Raw genomic sequence first — 16,858 nt, 5'->3', positions numbered from 1 at the left:
TTCATTTTGAGAATCTATATAACATTTTGTATGCCAGTGTTTATTGTTGATTGGTATGTGAAAGGAAACTGCTGGTAAATGCTAAACTAAAATTTATTAAAATCATATAAATAGCTTACATACGACATAATCACGGAGTTGGTGGGTACAAGTGAACTGAGATATATTTGTATTATTAAATTTTATTTGTTAAACTCTTGATAAAACTCAAATTAAATTGCGTCAAAATACACTCTTTGCATGAAGATAACTATACCCACGGAGAAAAATTATTAAGGTGTTTTTTTATCAAGATACTGTTAAAAATGGTACTGAATGATCATTTCCCAATAAAATATTAGTCATTCAGAAAATATCTGAATAGGTACTCACGTAGGTACTCCTGTCTGAATAAATAGAATGGACGAGATGCGAAACTATTATTATTTTGAAGAACAGGTGTTCCGACTTCCTCATTACATATGAATATGTTCGTGTTTTAATAATAATTTGTTATGAAATTTATCAAATCATTCGTTATAGGCCTCCAGTCCCATTTTTGTCAGGAAAACAAATAATTTGATCAGATTTTTAATAAATTAACAATATTTCATATCAGTAAGTTTTCTCCGTGCATTATCAAAGGGGCTAACGAAAGAATAAGGGTGAGGATACAAAATTCTACTTTACGTGCTAATGAACGAAGAAATAGTTTACGCATACCGTGCTAGATTGGCTAAGTAAATTGCGCATATACCAGGCAAACAGAAGATGGTAGGCAGCAATCGGACCAAAGGCAAATCTCTAAAGGCGGCTTCTTCCAGGCACTGTCTCGTTAGGGATATTAGTACAATTACTCCTTGCTTGCAGCTTTCTTAGTGACTCTTCGAGCTATGTAAATATTTCCGCTCCTTAACTCGGATAGTTCTCAATAGAGCTTACTCCCTTTCAGGGCCGGCCATATGCGCGCGATTGGAGAAGTCCGCTCCGGACGCCGATATTCCAATGCGCTGATAATACCTACACCTAGCAGTCCAAACAGCCCTTGAGATTATTTTTCATGGAAACAGCGCTACACAAAAATACAAATCAACCAAATATTATCGATTACAGTGATCACCTAGTACCTAGTACCTAGTACCTAGTACCTAGTACCTAGTACCTAGTACCTAGTACCTAGTACCTAGTACCTAGTACCTAGTACCTAGTACCTAGTACCTAGTACCTAGTACCTAGTACCTAGTACCTAGTACCTAGTACCTAGTACCTAGTACCTAGTACCTAGTACCTAGTACCTAGTACCTAGTACCTAGTACCTAGTACCTAGTACCTAGTACCTAGTACCTAGTACCTAGTACCTAGTACCTAGTACCTAGTACCTAGTACCTAGCACCTAGTACCTGGTACATAGTACCTGGTATTTAGTACCTGGTACCTGGTATCTGGTACCTAGTACCAAGTACCCAGTACCTAGTACCTACTACTTACTACGTACTATCTAATACCTACTACCTAGGGCCGAGGCGTCTAATGGTTTTGATGAGGGGCGTGAAAATTTTACTAGCGCCAGGCACCGTTTGGCTCAGGGCCGGCCCTGCTCCCTCTGACTCTGTGATACACATCCCAAAAACGTCATGAAGAAGTAATAATTGCTGTTGAAGTTTCAAATTTCCTATTTCAGAAATTTAAAAACAAACTGGCTGACTCTTACTAAAGCTGTTAAATCTGTATTATTCATACAACCAATTTCAAATTTAAATCATATAGGTATCATTTAATAACATATCACATAAAAACATACAATATAAAAAATAATCTTTTAATAAATTGCTGGCTATACAAAAGAGTATCACATTTCCTGCCCATATAAAACTCCACTTTTATTTTGAAATTACGACGGAGCCCTATTACATCTCTTCCTGTGATTAAATCATTTATACCCTTTCTCCCCCTTATATGATGCGATCATCATTGTTATGTTCCGTTCTTAAAAGACGTTCACACAAGAAATTTTTACAATGGAACTTTATATTATGTCATCATCATTATAATATTTAATCCCGTAAATATTTTAGGGTTACGAGACTAATGTCCCCGGTGAATAGTTTTTTTTTAAATTGACTCCACGTACGTGAGAAAACTTGTTCTTATCGTGAGCATGTGCACCTAATTATTTATAAATCAATCATTCATACACGAGCAACATTTGGTGGAGAATAAGATTTGTAAATTTATCATAAATGAATCGTGACAACATAGTTTTTTAAGATCAAATTAATTTATCTTTGTTTTCGAAATCATTTAAAATATTAATGATTGAAACTAAACGTTCTTTTAGAAAGAAGAGTAGTATAATATTATCATGTCTATTATTTTACTCACCAAGTAATATCTCTCCGCAGTGCCATCACTAGTATCCTGCAAACCTCGATGTGACTGAATTCACTGAAAAGAAATACACAACTTCCATTAATGTACGAGTTATCGCTCTACAAAACACGATTGAAATATTCAAAATGATAATTTTCCACATGTGTCTCCCCCCATATCGCTTTAACCGCCTGACCATTCCAACCAATCATTCTTCCTGGAAATTAGGGGAATTAAATGCACTGATAATGCATCGTTCGTTACAGGGGAGCTTGCGCTAATTACCATGCTGTTGGTAACAGATTTGCGAGCACACCTCGACACGAAAGGGGTGAAATAAAAAAAATGCGAGTTGGAATGATGCAAAATAACATGAAATCATAAAGTCATTATTGTAAATATATGATATTCAATTCAAATAGCAAAATATAAATGTGGTGAAGGAACTGAATTGAAAACACAAAATATAATATCTTAAATATAACTAAGTTGGTAAAGAAAAAACACATTTGGCCCAAAACGAAACCTTGTGGAACTCCGATGTTTTTTATATGCCTGTGATACAGAAACCCATTGCTGACACGTCTTTTTATGTTTTTTGCAGATCTCCGGAGACAGTTTGTTTCACCTCCTATTGCGACCAGCGTGGAGTTGTACGGGCAGACTTCTCTTCGATGTCTTGGACCTGCTGGGGCCCCACCGCCAACACTCAACTGGTTAAAGAATGGAGTTCCCATTCTTCCAGGATCTAGTTCCACAGTGTTACTGTCCGCTGAGGGTCATCTTCTGGTTTCTCAGGCCACTTTGCAGGTAAGATTACTGATATTCCTGCTAATTGCGTTTCAATCACGTACCGTAAGATGTACTTTTGTAGTTATGGATGTCGTTAATATGACTTTTTTAATTACAGGATATGGCCAACTACAGCTGCGTTGCTGAGAACGCGGCCGGAAAAAAAATATCGGATCCCGCTTTGCTTACAGTATACGGTAACCACACAGTCCCTTTATTTTTTTCTTAAATTGGTCAAATGGATTGGATTGAATAGTCGAGGTTTAACTCCTTTTCTTTGTAGTGAATGGAGGCTGGAGTAGCTGGTCCCAGTGGTCTGAGTGCCGCTGTCCAGGGCAGGCAGCCGAGGGCCAGAGGAGGACACGGGCCTGTACCAACCCTCAGCCCCTCAATGGAGGGCAGCCATGTAGCGGGCCTGCTATACAACGCTCCCAAGACTGCTTGCCTTGTCATAATGGTATGTTTCTAACTGGTTTTCTCGAGATGATTCCCTCTTATCAAACACAAGGAAGTTAGACGATAGATTGTCGCTTATCAACTTGTTTGTAATAGTCCGTTTTTTACCTTTCACGCTTTCCAATAAAGATGGGTTTACATACGATGCTATCAAATACGACAGAACGGATTACATGTCTGGTGAGTAAAATCCAAACGATTATTAACAAAATTTATACAGTAAAAACGCAACCCCTTTCACTAAGTGTTTTCATGATTAGCAGCTACTCGCCCATTTAATGTAAGGGTTTTGAAGGGGTTCAAGCAACTTATCAATTCTGGTAAATTATTGTTTCCGGCGTGTTTCACCCTTTTTATGTTTGTGCCGTTAAAATGAAAACTTAATCGATATATGCCTCTTGATGCGTGACGACGGATGGTTTAAAATATGATTTTTATAATCCTTTTAACAGGAAGTGATTTGATTTAGGTATTGGAGGTCGGTGGAGTCCCTGGTCCGAGTGGTCCCGCTGCGGTAGGGACTGCCGCCAGAGTAGGAGGAGGCAGTGTGTGGGCGGGGAGAGGGAGGGGGATGGAGATGGCTGCTCAGGAAGGGCGCTACAACTGGGGCCCTGCCATGGGGGACTCTGCCCCAATGTTAAAGGTTAGTACCAAAATATTTTACCAATGTTTTTAAAAATTTCATAGCAATAACTATTGCAGTATCTCAACTAGTAGTTATGTGAACGATAGACTACGTGCAATGTTGATTATTCCGATTTCAGAGTGCATGCGTCAGAGCGCACTGGAATAAAAAGGCACTATCAAACACGGCTACCACTTTGACAGGTTTGACCCGACCCGGAACACAAACAACTTTTTAGACTAAATGCAAAGTGTTCGATTTGAAACAGGACTTTACGCTCGCGCTCATTCAGCTAGTTAATTTATAATTATTTGAATTTTAAGTCTAAAAATAATCTGAATAATAATAATCTTCCCTTAAACTTTAGCTTCCCCTTATCCGGCTATCCAAAAATTAAAGCTTCCCTTAAATTTCTTCCGATTGATGAATTTATATTTTAATTCTGAATGTTACTTGTTTATCACTGGAGATTTTGACGAAATTACAATATTGTTATCCCAGCCAGTGTATAAATAAGCAATTCCCAAAGCCATGCATTTTCAACTAAACTATAGATAACAGATATTTAAGTCGAATTCAATTATGAACGTCGTAACCATTTTTGCATTTTTCATGTGAAACCAGAGATTTCACCGTGTTTATTAACCTATTATATTAAGTAAATTATATTGTAGAAGATTATGAAATAGTCTTAACATTAATTGAAAATCAAGCACTTAATAAATTGCTTCCGTTTTGAAAGCACGTTTCTCTTTTAGTCTAAGAAATATTTGATATCGCACTTCATAGCTCACAGTTCGGTTCTAACATCTCACAGCTTGAGTCTTCTGTGCCATTCTCGAGAGTTCATTCCGCTCATGGTATGAAACTGCGGGGCTTCATAGGAGTAGTTTGGTACGTTTTATTTTCTATGACGTGAAGTTGAGAACTTACTCCAGCCGGAGCCACCACGGATACCTGCGACACAAATTGGATGGGAAACGTGACAGGAGTACCAACCCGGCATCCGTAGCCAGAGAGCGGCACTTATCCAAATACCAAGGCAAAAACTACGAACGTAGATCCTCGTATTCGGGAATCCACACCTACCTATACCTTGGATTTACACTGAGCCACCGGAATAACATCGAACTTTAGATAAGTCAAATAAGCAATGAACTTTAATAGATACTATTATAATTGGTTTAAACGCATTCAATACGGCTACCATGTTCAGTTATTCAGATTCAATAGTAATCAATTTTATCAAGAAAGCGTTATTTGACTGTTATTATTATTATTATTTGTGTTTTTTTACGGATGGTTCAGCGATGAAAAAAATACGTGGCTCAGTACTAAAATATAGCTCTAAAAATAACTTTGAGTCTGTCAACTCAGGCAATACTAAAAATAATGTAGATATCTGTAAATTCTATACGAAAATTCAGAAAATGTAAAACGCTTCCAATGTTAATTAAGTGTTAATCTCAAGTGGACCTACCAGGTAAGTATTGTACTGTATATTATCTCCATAAATATTTAGTAATAACGTAGATCATTGTAAAAATGTATTATTTATTTGTACAGCGCCCTTGAGGTGATTTTGACAAAAACGGCACTATAAAAATCATCCGAATATCATTATTATTATTATAATGACAAAAATCGGAAAACTGTCATCTTTTTAATTATATGAAATGCATACAAAATGTCTTAGATAGGTGCAGTTTGAAAACCAGTGAAGGCAATTTTTGAAAATTTTACCCAAAATTCCATTACGTATTTTAGATAGAATTTAAAAGCTTTACAGGCTAACAACTTTTTTATTGGAAACCTTCTACGTTTTCCTAAATTCCTGTAAAGAATTTTCAGATAAATCACTCTTAATATTTCTTGCGTTATCAGACTACAGAGGGTTTACTTTCAGTAAATAAAATGGGTGAGTTTATTTTTTCTACAATGATGATACATTATTTTTTGTGTGTAATTTCAGTTATTTCCTTATGTAAAGCAATTATTTGCGTTCTTGAGTTCCGCGATACGTCAATTCCCTGAAAGTTTGTGTAAAGCCACCCATTCAGCCCGCCCTGGTAATATTCCCAACTGCAGAATATCGGAAACTAAATTTCCGTTGATATTTCCTTAATGTTTTACGAAGACGCTTCAGTGGCGTTTGCATTAATGAGAGGAAATTGTGCTTCTTAAATGATTTGGAGTGACGCCGTTTCACGTGAAGCAAGCTGAAGGAAGGTGTATAAATTAAAGTTAATAATTTCTCTTTAAGAAAACGCATATTTATCAACTACAAATTGTATAGTTTAGGTAAGTAAATCTGTGACAGGACTAGGTATACAAATGTTCATACCTGGCTGTGTACTCCCCAACATTCTAACCTAATCTTCAAAAGTACCGACATCAGCTTGGTAACTCCCTTTAAATCACTTATATCCTGTTATCTACACCTGGCAGCATTGTGGTTTATTCTTCCGTCTGTCTTCTATGTTCTGCCACCTGGGAAAGACGACTGTCGCATAACTCCGCGATTTGGATTGCATTCGATGAGGTCCACGATATATAGTCGGTCCCTTGGTTTCCACATTCAGATGCTGGTGGAACTGTACAGCAGTCGCATTAATCTAGGGCAAATAACGCAATTATAATAAAATTATTAATTGTCTTATTTTCCCCAAATCTTTCTGGATGAAGTATTTTTAAATGTTCTTTTGACCGGCTGAACGCAATTGCATAAAAACGTGAAACGCAGAGAGAGTGCCCACTGCGTTCTCCCATATCACGTCCCGAACATTTTTTCCGCTACATTGTGAATTGTGACATTGTGTTACTGTAAGTGTTTCTACTCGTCTTATATATTAATTTTTAAATATTGTATTGAAAAATAAGCAAAAGTACGCATTACGTTAAATGGAGTGGGTATAATATTTTATTTCGTGAGAGTACAACGTATCTATTTCAATAATATACTTCAAGTACATATCGTCTAATAATAATTATGGCGTCACGATTTATGCGTGTCTTAGTTTCTTAAACAGGACAAAACCGATATTCCCTATTCTTTATGTTTTCATGCTCGCGAGAATTCTATTGTAAAAAATGAACATACTAATAAATCAATTCCTTGCCCGTCAGAGAAATGCCGGATTGGTTCGTCAGAGTAATGCCGGATTGGTTCGTCAGAGTAATGCCGGATTGGTTTGTCAGAGTAATGCCGGATTGGTTCGTTAGAGTAATGCCGGATTGGTTCGTCAGAGTAATGCCGGATTGGTTTGTCAGAGTAATGCCGGTCGCGTCTAAAATTGCACTATTTGAAATACGCCGAGAATAGCACTAACCTAAATTATTTAGATTATAGTCAAGATATACTTTTTTATTTGATGTGTTTTTTTACTCCTTTTTTACCTTTTTGTTTACTAGTAATCGTCTCAAACACCCATAAAGCTGACAAATGGCTATTTTATTTTCTTGTAGCAATTTCTGTTAGTGAGGGGTCGGGCATCTGCTGATGGGGAGGAGAGAGGTGGGGTTGGATCGGACTTGTGTCTCACGTAACGAGGTCACGTGACCGGGGACATATTTCCTTTCAAACTCCTTCTCACACCTTTTCACTTCCCCCTGCCGCCGCCGATTTTTCCCATGGCGGGTCACGGAAGCTTAGCGGGTTAAAAAGAGCACAAGCTGGTATAATATCGGCACGAGGACGATATGTTACCGTCCAGTGTTACCGGTTTTGCAAACTTTGGTATTAATTTCTACACATTTTCAATATTTGTAGAATGTATCAATATTTTACAAATAAAATATTTTCGAAGAAAATTACCTCAAATCGGAGAGATCTATTTTATTAGGTATGTCGGTATGCAAATATATAAATTTACTGGCCATAAAAAGATAGAAACTCTACGGCATCTACTACTAACAACCTCATATGTGGCTGAAACTCCATTTATGAGTATCAACACAAAATGTCTAGTGTGAACTATGAAATTTACACAGACTATTTTTTCTTGAATTTTATTGGCCAACAAAACTATTTATGAAGCTCACAATTTCATTTCTACCACGCGTTTCGGAACTTTGAAACATCCTTAGAAATGTCATAAATAGGATTGCAAGCCCTTAACGAATAAATTAATAGATTTCCTGATAATCTTTTAGTAAAATATGAAATATGCAGGTGTATGAACACGTGTTCCGACATATAAGGAATTCACTAAAAGTTTATAAGGAAACGGCCTGCAGTCCCGTTTTTAACCGGATTACCAATATTTTGAAGAAATTCTTAATAATTAAGCAAATAACTATTTAACTCGCTACTACATTCATAGTACCTTAAGTACATATATTACTATATTTATTTATTGAACAACTATTACTTGAATGTGCAACTCTCAACGATAAGTAGTATTGTACCTGCTTATATTAATAATACTCGGTCTATTAAGTTATGTAATATAAACACACTATTATACTCCTGATCAGCTTACCTTGAACATTGTATATATGTAAAAGCCTTCACGGCGTGAATAAATAAATAAATACTCATTTTTCTCTGTGCACTTATGGCCTAAATAATTAATAAACGTTTTTAAAGTTTACTGATAAACAGCCATTACTGTGTATGGCAAATGGTTGTTTATCAGTTGTGTACAGTTTAAAACATTTTTATTAGTGAGGGGTCAGTAATAAAAAAAATCAAACAGTAATATATCAGTTTCCAAATGTTTAGAGAAAAATTCGTTAGTAAAAGTATTGCGTAAAAATCTAAAAAAATTAATAAAATAAATAAACAATGAGTTTACTCTGGTAGAGTTAATTAAATTAACTGGTAAAGCAGACACTAGGAAGAAGGATAGTGCGCTAAGAATGATATACCTGCTCGTATTATTTTAGGAAGACGTTGAGGCAGGTGGCAGAGCAGAAAGATGAGAGATTCTGGGTTTTATAAATCCAGAAAACCGGGTCGACTTTGAAGTCATAAATACCCAACAAGGCTGGAAAATAATTGCGCCAAACGTTATTGAGGTCAGCGGTTTTTTGTTATCTTCTCTTATTCATCGATGAGCGAGTTTGGGGAATGTCGAGCAAACGGTTTCGTGGATCAAAGTTGAGATTATCTTTCAAACGGTTTGAATTAAGCTCATAAATCATATTCTAAAAGTGTAATGAAAAACCGCTGACCTCAAAAATTAAACGTAAAATAATTAAAATTGTTCGCAAAATGTGTACCCATAATATACAACGTTAAATTCAAAATTAATATAATTTTCATTTCAAGATTTATTGTTTCCGCATTTATTTATAATTAAAATTACGTTATCATTTAACAATTATAAGACTTAATTATTTATTAATATATATTTATGTATTCAATTTACAAAAAATAGCAGTTTATTTTTAAACAAGTTCGGTTGCGCAATTATTATTATGCGTGATAGCTGTTTCGCCTTCTGAAGGCATTACCAAACTGTCTAAGACTATCTAGTCTATCAAAATAATTTAACAATGCCATCAGAAGGCGAAAAAGCTGTCACGCGTAATACTAATTACACCGCATAACTTTAAAAATAATTTTTTTTTTTTGTAAATTGAATTACATTATTGAATACATAAAAGAAAACTTATAATGTAAATGGAGAATTAAAAATAAAGTAAATTTAAAAAAAATAAATAGTTCTTATATTATTGTAGAAAGCAATCACTTTGTGGTTTGACATATTTAATAAAATAAAATACTTTTTTGTTTTAAAACCACGATATTTATTAATTTAAGAACCGACCGGTTTCGCTTTACTTAAGCATCATCAGGGTACAAATTAATACTAAACAAGAAGTACATAATGTGTGTATATATATAACAAAATATAGAGGGAGACAACATGATACAAATATAAGCAACACAAAGACGGTCATAAAATACATTAACATAAGTGCACAAGTAATGGAAAAACCGCTAGATAATTATGTAGACTAATGGGTTATATCAATAAATCGGGAGAAACAAAGCATCAACTGGCATGGTGGTAAGGAGGTAAGGAGAACTGGGATTTTTTTATGGGTTTATTGGAAACAGACCTAATATTGGACTACTTGATATGTCTAATTGATTATTAAGTATCTGACTTTTGGTTTTTACAGCTTTTTTAATTTCTAGTGCCTCTAAGTTGTTTAGTCTGTTACCATGCCCGTTTTTATGTAAGATGTTAGCACCGGTGCTATGACAGAATGTATGATCTTTATCGATCAAATGATTTGCGAATTCGGAAAACCCGTTATTATTGAGGCAACGAAGATGCTCTTTTATCCTAATATTAACATTACGTGATGTCTTACCGATATAGAAAGCCGAACAATTATTGCAATTTAATTTATAAATCCCCGAATGACTTAATTTATCGTCCTTATCTTCCGGCCTTTTATACTAATAACAATATAGGTAAATTTCTAATTAATTCTAAAGATGCCAGGGTAAATATTTGCAAAGTTTGCGATCATAAAATACGTAAATAAGTTGTATCCATATAAATCTCTTGATAAAACGATACCTCTCATGAATTTACTTCAGTTTACTTACCAATATTAACAATTTTATTCTATTTACACAAAAAAATATACAGATAGTATTGAATTAACAAATAAAATTTGATTCCCACACAACATTTTTTTAGTCTAGGAGAATCAACTTTGGATGTAAAGTAGAAATGGTTCAATAAAAGTTTAATTTTCATCAGAAAGGCGATAAATGTATGTGCGAGCACGACAGTGAAGCACGGAACATGGCAGAGGAAATAAGGAAGTAGACTGAATGAAGCAGAAATGAGATCCCTGAGCGTAGGTATAAAACTTGCTACGATCGTATTACAAAAGAGGAGATCCAAGAAGATTGCAAGGCCGATGTAAGATGTAATGTGCCAACCTAATAAACAAGTTAAGAAAGGTGCGCTTATATGGTTTTGACAAGCAGGCACGAAGAAAGGAGGGTTAGAAGAATATACAACCCGAAAATGGATGAAAGAAGAAAGCCTTTATTAAGGCATCCGTTATTGCAGGACAAGACAATTAAATACTTGGTCATCAAATGATTCGATTTCTGACTTACCGAAAATTGTTGGCTCGAAACATCCATAACTTTGAAAGTGTTCGATGTTTAGAAAACATGTTTCTTTTGTGTAGGAAATTAGTAAGAATTTAAACGGGCTTTAAAAACAAAATTATTTTTAAAATCTTACCATTCATAAATCTTAACTTCTTTTCAATATTTTATAATAAGCCATATTCTAAAACTTCCGGTAATTGTTTGGTTTCGGTTGCCTCCTTATTGTATCTTTTTAAAATGTCTGTTAAGAAGATTCTCATTTCTGAGCACAAACTGCCTCCTGTTTTATATTATGTTTTAGTTTTAATATTCTTGTTTTGTGCTGTCCTGCTGTTATTGTTATTCTAAGTTTTGTCATTACATTGTATAAACAGTATATTTTGTGTTATAATATTAGATCTGTAGTATTGGGTAAGGCACACTATAGGAATAATTTTAAAATGATGACTACTAATACTGAATTACCGTTTTTAAGTTTGTTATAGTTAAGCGCACTTGAAGTGAAATGACACTAAACTGTGCTATATAAATGCTATGTTATTATTATTATTATTATAAGAAAACCGTCACTTCACTTATGGTGCCTTTTAAATTATAAAAAAATAACATTCGACTGTTATATTTCCATTGAAAAATCCCGCCAATTTGTAATAATACACTTTGATAATTTTTGGATTTTATCCATGGAATCAAGTATAAATATTTGAGACAAACTGAGAAGAATAATAATTTTTCTTTCCAACGATGAAGAAATCTCACTATCTCCGCGTTATAAGAAAAAAAAAACTTTCATAACGTAATGGATCCGGTCAGATCTGTCCTTCAGACGCTTTAATGGAATGTATCATGTTTGTGGCTAATGTTCTTACGAGTTTTGAGAGTGTAAAATTTAGAGGTTAAATTGTTTAGTTTCTATTTGGCATTATATTACCACCCCTACTGTAAAATCGCATGATGGCTAGATAGTTAGTTTGAAAATTGTTTTGTCAAAATCAACAATGTGTTCGAATGTTTCGAAGCTTTTATGTATTCTTGCTAGCACAAGTCGGCAAAATAATTGATGAATTTACTGGTCCATCAGCCACGTTAACCCGATAGTATTAATTTGGCAGTTTGGCAGGCGTTTCGAGTCTGATCGCAATCCAGCAAGTGTTTGCCGCTTTCCCGGCACCATGCACTGCAGGCTGCGGGCTGCGGGAAAAATACCTGTCGACGAGAGACCTGGTGTGACTTCAAAAATTTCAATTCTAACGAGAGAAATGTGCTTTGGTGGTTAAATTACATAACGCGTAATTTAAAGCTACTTTATTGGATGCAAACAAACGATAATTAGCAACCGGTGTTCAATTTTTAAAATTTATTTATTCATTACAAAATAATACAAAATTTCAAAATTATAACAGTATGCAAAATAAATATTTTAAGTAGTAGAAAAATAAAAATTATTCTACTACTCCATGAGAAGGAGGAGTAAGTTTATACAAAAAGAAAATTATGTTAAAAGGTGATGTGTTAAGAGTATTCAAAGTCTTATTAAAACTACTAACGTAATTCAACAAAAAAATATAATTCAGTCTTTAAAGTAGCTACACACATAATTCAATCTTCAAATTAAATAAAAAAAATAATTCAATATACACAATTTTAGAGAATTAGTTTTGTAACAATTGCAAAAGTTTTTTTAATGGTTAGATAGTACAGATTGTATGCGTATATTAAGGGTACAGTTTATCATTATTCAATTTAAGTAAGGACGGGTTGTTTCGGAGAATTTGAACAATTCATCGAATTTCAACGTTCATTTTCGGGTTCTGTGAAAGTCATATTCCAGTTCTGTTATTATATCATTGTAGGCTAGTTGCTTGAAAAAACTGAAATAAAAACAGAACTTGAAAAAATCTTTCATAGAACTTGAAAATGAACGTTGAAATTTGATGAATTGTTCAAATTCTCCGAAACAACCCGTCCTAAGTTAATTTTCTTTTTGAATTGTTCATATTTCGAAGATTCTGTTAACTTAATTTTGTTTTTAGAAAATAATATATAGTACCATTTCATACCTAAATATAAGTAGAGGTGTTGAGCCGTGGTCGTTCTTAGCATAGGGATGGTTATCAGGCATTGACTGCGGCATTCCACAAGGAAGCTTATTTGGACTGATTTTGTGTCTATTTTTAATGTTTACAAATCAAAGTTTTTATCCACAGCACAGAGGATAACAAATTATTATAAGCAATAATTATCGTCTGAAATACCCATTCAAATTGAAAAAAAACTTCCGAGAAAGAATAAGTCCCGCCGACGGGACTTACCTATAAGCACTAACCATTAAGCTATGTCGGCTTATTCCAAAATAATTCAATATGTAGATACTAGTATTTTTCATTCAATAATTACTTGTCATGTATGGGTATTTTAGGCAAATAATAATTACTAGCAGTTAAAAACCCGCTCCGCGGGTTTTTTTCTGCTAGGCCCTGCGGGCGGCTCTTGCTTGAACTTCGCCCATTTTAAGTGATATTAACAACAGTTACATTTAATAGATAGATATTAGAACATTCACAGAGAGAGGGTGAGTATATATATTGTTAAAACACGGAACAGGAAGGAGTTAATTAATAATAACATTCTAAATTTACGCATAATAAGAATGACAGTTGTTTGAATAAATGAAATTTTACGTATTTGTGATGGATTATTTCAAATGAAACACTATTATTGACTACATGTCTACAACTGATATTAACTGTTATCGTACCTAATATAATTAGCTTATAGGAGACTTGCAGTGCTTAAATATGTGTTACAACCGTCAATGTCTATAAGTTGAATCAATATCGTTTAGTTTGTCACAATTAAAGATAGTTTTAACAAAGTTGACTTAAATAATAGATTATTACATATTGATTAATTGTACCCGTGTTTATGAATAAAAGGAGGGTAATTATGCGGTGACATTAGCAGTCGGTTTAATTAAAAGGTGTTAATTTTACTCCAACTGGTGGTAATTCTTTACCTACAACTGTTACTGTATCTAATAAAGTTTAAAGCTAGATTATATATACACCTTCATCAGGAGAGTAAAAATCTATATATAAAGGTAGATTATTACAATATAGCGCCCCTGAGGTGATATCTCACAAAAGCGGCGCTATGCAAATTGTCCAATAAATAAATAAATATAATGTTTACATTTTATTGTATATACACCGAAGTCAAAAATTAAATATAGATTGCAATTCAGAAAGAAGAAGTGGAAGGAGGGGGGAGGAGTAAGAGTAGGCTGGGTTTATAATAATTAGGAATTACAATATCGTTAGACGGGAAAGACCAGTTGAGTGGGAAAATATTTAAAAGAGAGTTTATAAAAAAATTCTTGTTAATTATATCTGCTTTTATATTAATATGTTTCCTCATTTCAAAAATTTCAAAATTATTTATCGTGAAGTATTTTAAGACCTGAAAAAAACAAATAGCATATAACCATAAAACAATATATTCATAAGACAAATAGCATTTAATAACGGTTATTCTAATAAATTGATAGTTGAAATACTAAATAAAAAAATTAAACACATTCTCTTCAAACGGTCTTTCTAAAGATAGAAATAAACAATGGCGTAGAATTCTGTTTGTGGATAACGATACTTCTAAAATTATATATATATAAACAATCCTGGTACCATTCAACTGGCGTTTTACACTAATAACAATGAAGAAATATATTCTTAATAATAATGATAGCAAAATTCAAACAAAAAAAACAGGAGTTTAAAAACTCAATTGAGATGATTGTAATTTCTTTTACAAAGGTAGAACCAATAGAAACTTTGAAGTCAGAACTAAAGAATATCGCAGGGCTATAAATGGAAATAGTGAATCTGAGTTTGCAAATAATCTTTTAAATAATGATCACACTTTTGATAAAAATTCAGGTCTTAAAATACTTCACTCAGGATATAAAGCATCGCAAATAAATCATTTTGCAATTTTAGAAATTAGAAAACATGCCAATATAAAATCAGATATAATTAATAAGAAAAAAAAATATAAAAAATAATGATAAATGCCATTACAAAGTGATAAGCTTCCAGAAGAAATCTTCTTATAAAACGCTTGTTAATGGTAAGTAGTCAAGTATTGTTAGCTGCATATTTAAATATTCGCGCCAGGCATTTGGTTCGTTTTTAAACCGCCAGAGGTGCGCTCTGTCGGCCATCTTGAAGAAACGCGTGAATTTTTATAAACGTCAAACATAATCACGTAACTGTGGAGAATTTTCATTGTAATGTAATTAATCCAATGGATTATGAACTTTCTAAAACATATTTTCTTCGATATTATCCAAAAATTATATGAGCAGAAACGATGCTTATGAAGAAATCTCGTATTATTATGAGGCGATCCTATTTTAGTATGGAATTGTGTCTTAATATTCAAGTTACCCGAAACAGACAATTTAAATTTGACCAATCAGAGGGCCTACACCGTCCAGACGCTGGGACAATAATACTATCAGACTAGCAGTTAAAAACCCGCTCCGCGGGTTTTTGCTGCTAGGCCCTGCGGGCGGCACTTCGTTGGGCTTCGCCCAGTTTGAGTGATACTAACAGTTACATTTAATAGGTAGATATTAGATCAATGGGTAGATATATAATAGAAAGACATTCTGAACCATTAAACACCCCTCACCCCAAAATAAATCTCGTCAATGAGAAAAATGTTTCCTCTTCCATACCACCGAAATGATTTAATTTTTAAATCGAAACTTAAATTGCAAAATATTTATATGTAATTTGAAAATAAAAAAATATCAACATATTACAATATTACATATAACTTTGGTAAAATAATATACTCTTACCAAAAGACTGTCAAAGTAATTACATTTTTTTTAAAATATATGAAGAATTATTTTATTGGGATAAGTCCTAAAAATCTACATATTTGGGAGAAATAATATTACGCTCTTACCTAACGATTGTCAAAGTAAATACACCAAAACTCTCTTAATTCTTAGGCTGGAAAACCTTACAGGTGGGATAAATTGAGTCAAAAAACAAAACTTTTTAAGCAAGTACAATTTATTATACTTTTATTTTTTACAATCTACAACATAATATTATACACTTTCATTAGGAAAAAATCTCTTTATAAACAATATTATCCGTATACCAATCAGTCAGAATTTGTATAAATAACGATGACTGCGCTCAAACTGTCCATAAGAAAATACTGGTTCAGGAAGTAACAGTCCACCCCGTTCAAAAGTTTGTCCTTGAGATTTATTGATGTTCATTGCATAAGCTAATTTGACTAATTGTAACATCCGACAAAGTGTTTTAAATTCTAGGAATGAAATGTACTGTACCTTTTCTGTTCCCCGTAATGATTTTGGCTTGAATTAAGTTACAGCTGAAATTTTTATAGCACCGCTTTTGTGAGATATCAGCTCAGGGGCGCTTTCCGTTGAAGTACATCCTCATTGATAGCATAAACATGACTATTTTTAGGGCACAATATGGTACGTTGACTCATCACTAAGG

The 16,858-nt window shown here is 33.6% G+C and overlaps 1 protein-coding gene across 2 annotated transcripts in view; it reads left to right on the top strand.

The window, feature by feature from the left end:
• Positions 1-16,858, top strand: part of LOC149426374 (netrin receptor UNC5B-like) — a 160,377-nt gene that overhangs the window by 102,032 nt on the left and 41,487 nt on the right. The window contains exons 5-9 of one of the 2 annotated variants that reach the window (XM_089650940.1): positions 2,954-3,159; positions 3,260-3,338; positions 3,425-3,598; positions 3,727-3,777; positions 4,067-4,240. In XM_089650940.1, the coding sequence (XP_089507066.1) occupies positions 2,954-3,159; positions 3,260-3,338; positions 3,425-3,598; positions 3,727-3,777; positions 4,067-4,240 (684 nt within the window). The remainder of the gene's footprint in view (positions 1-2,953; positions 3,160-3,259; positions 3,339-3,424; positions 3,599-3,726; positions 3,778-4,066; positions 4,241-16,858) is intronic. The other variant, XM_089650947.1, reaches the window with a different exon arrangement.

Source organism: Hesperophylax consimilis, chromosome 1 (genome assembly GCF_061612785.1).
Source record: "Hesperophylax consimilis isolate HC1 chromosome 1, BYU_Hcon_1.0, whole genome shotgun sequence".
NCBI lineage: Eukaryota > Metazoa > Arthropoda > Insecta > Trichoptera > Limnephilidae > Hesperophylax > Hesperophylax consimilis.
Note: the sequence above shows the minus strand (reverse complement) of the source record. Positions and strands in the feature narration are given on the sequence as shown.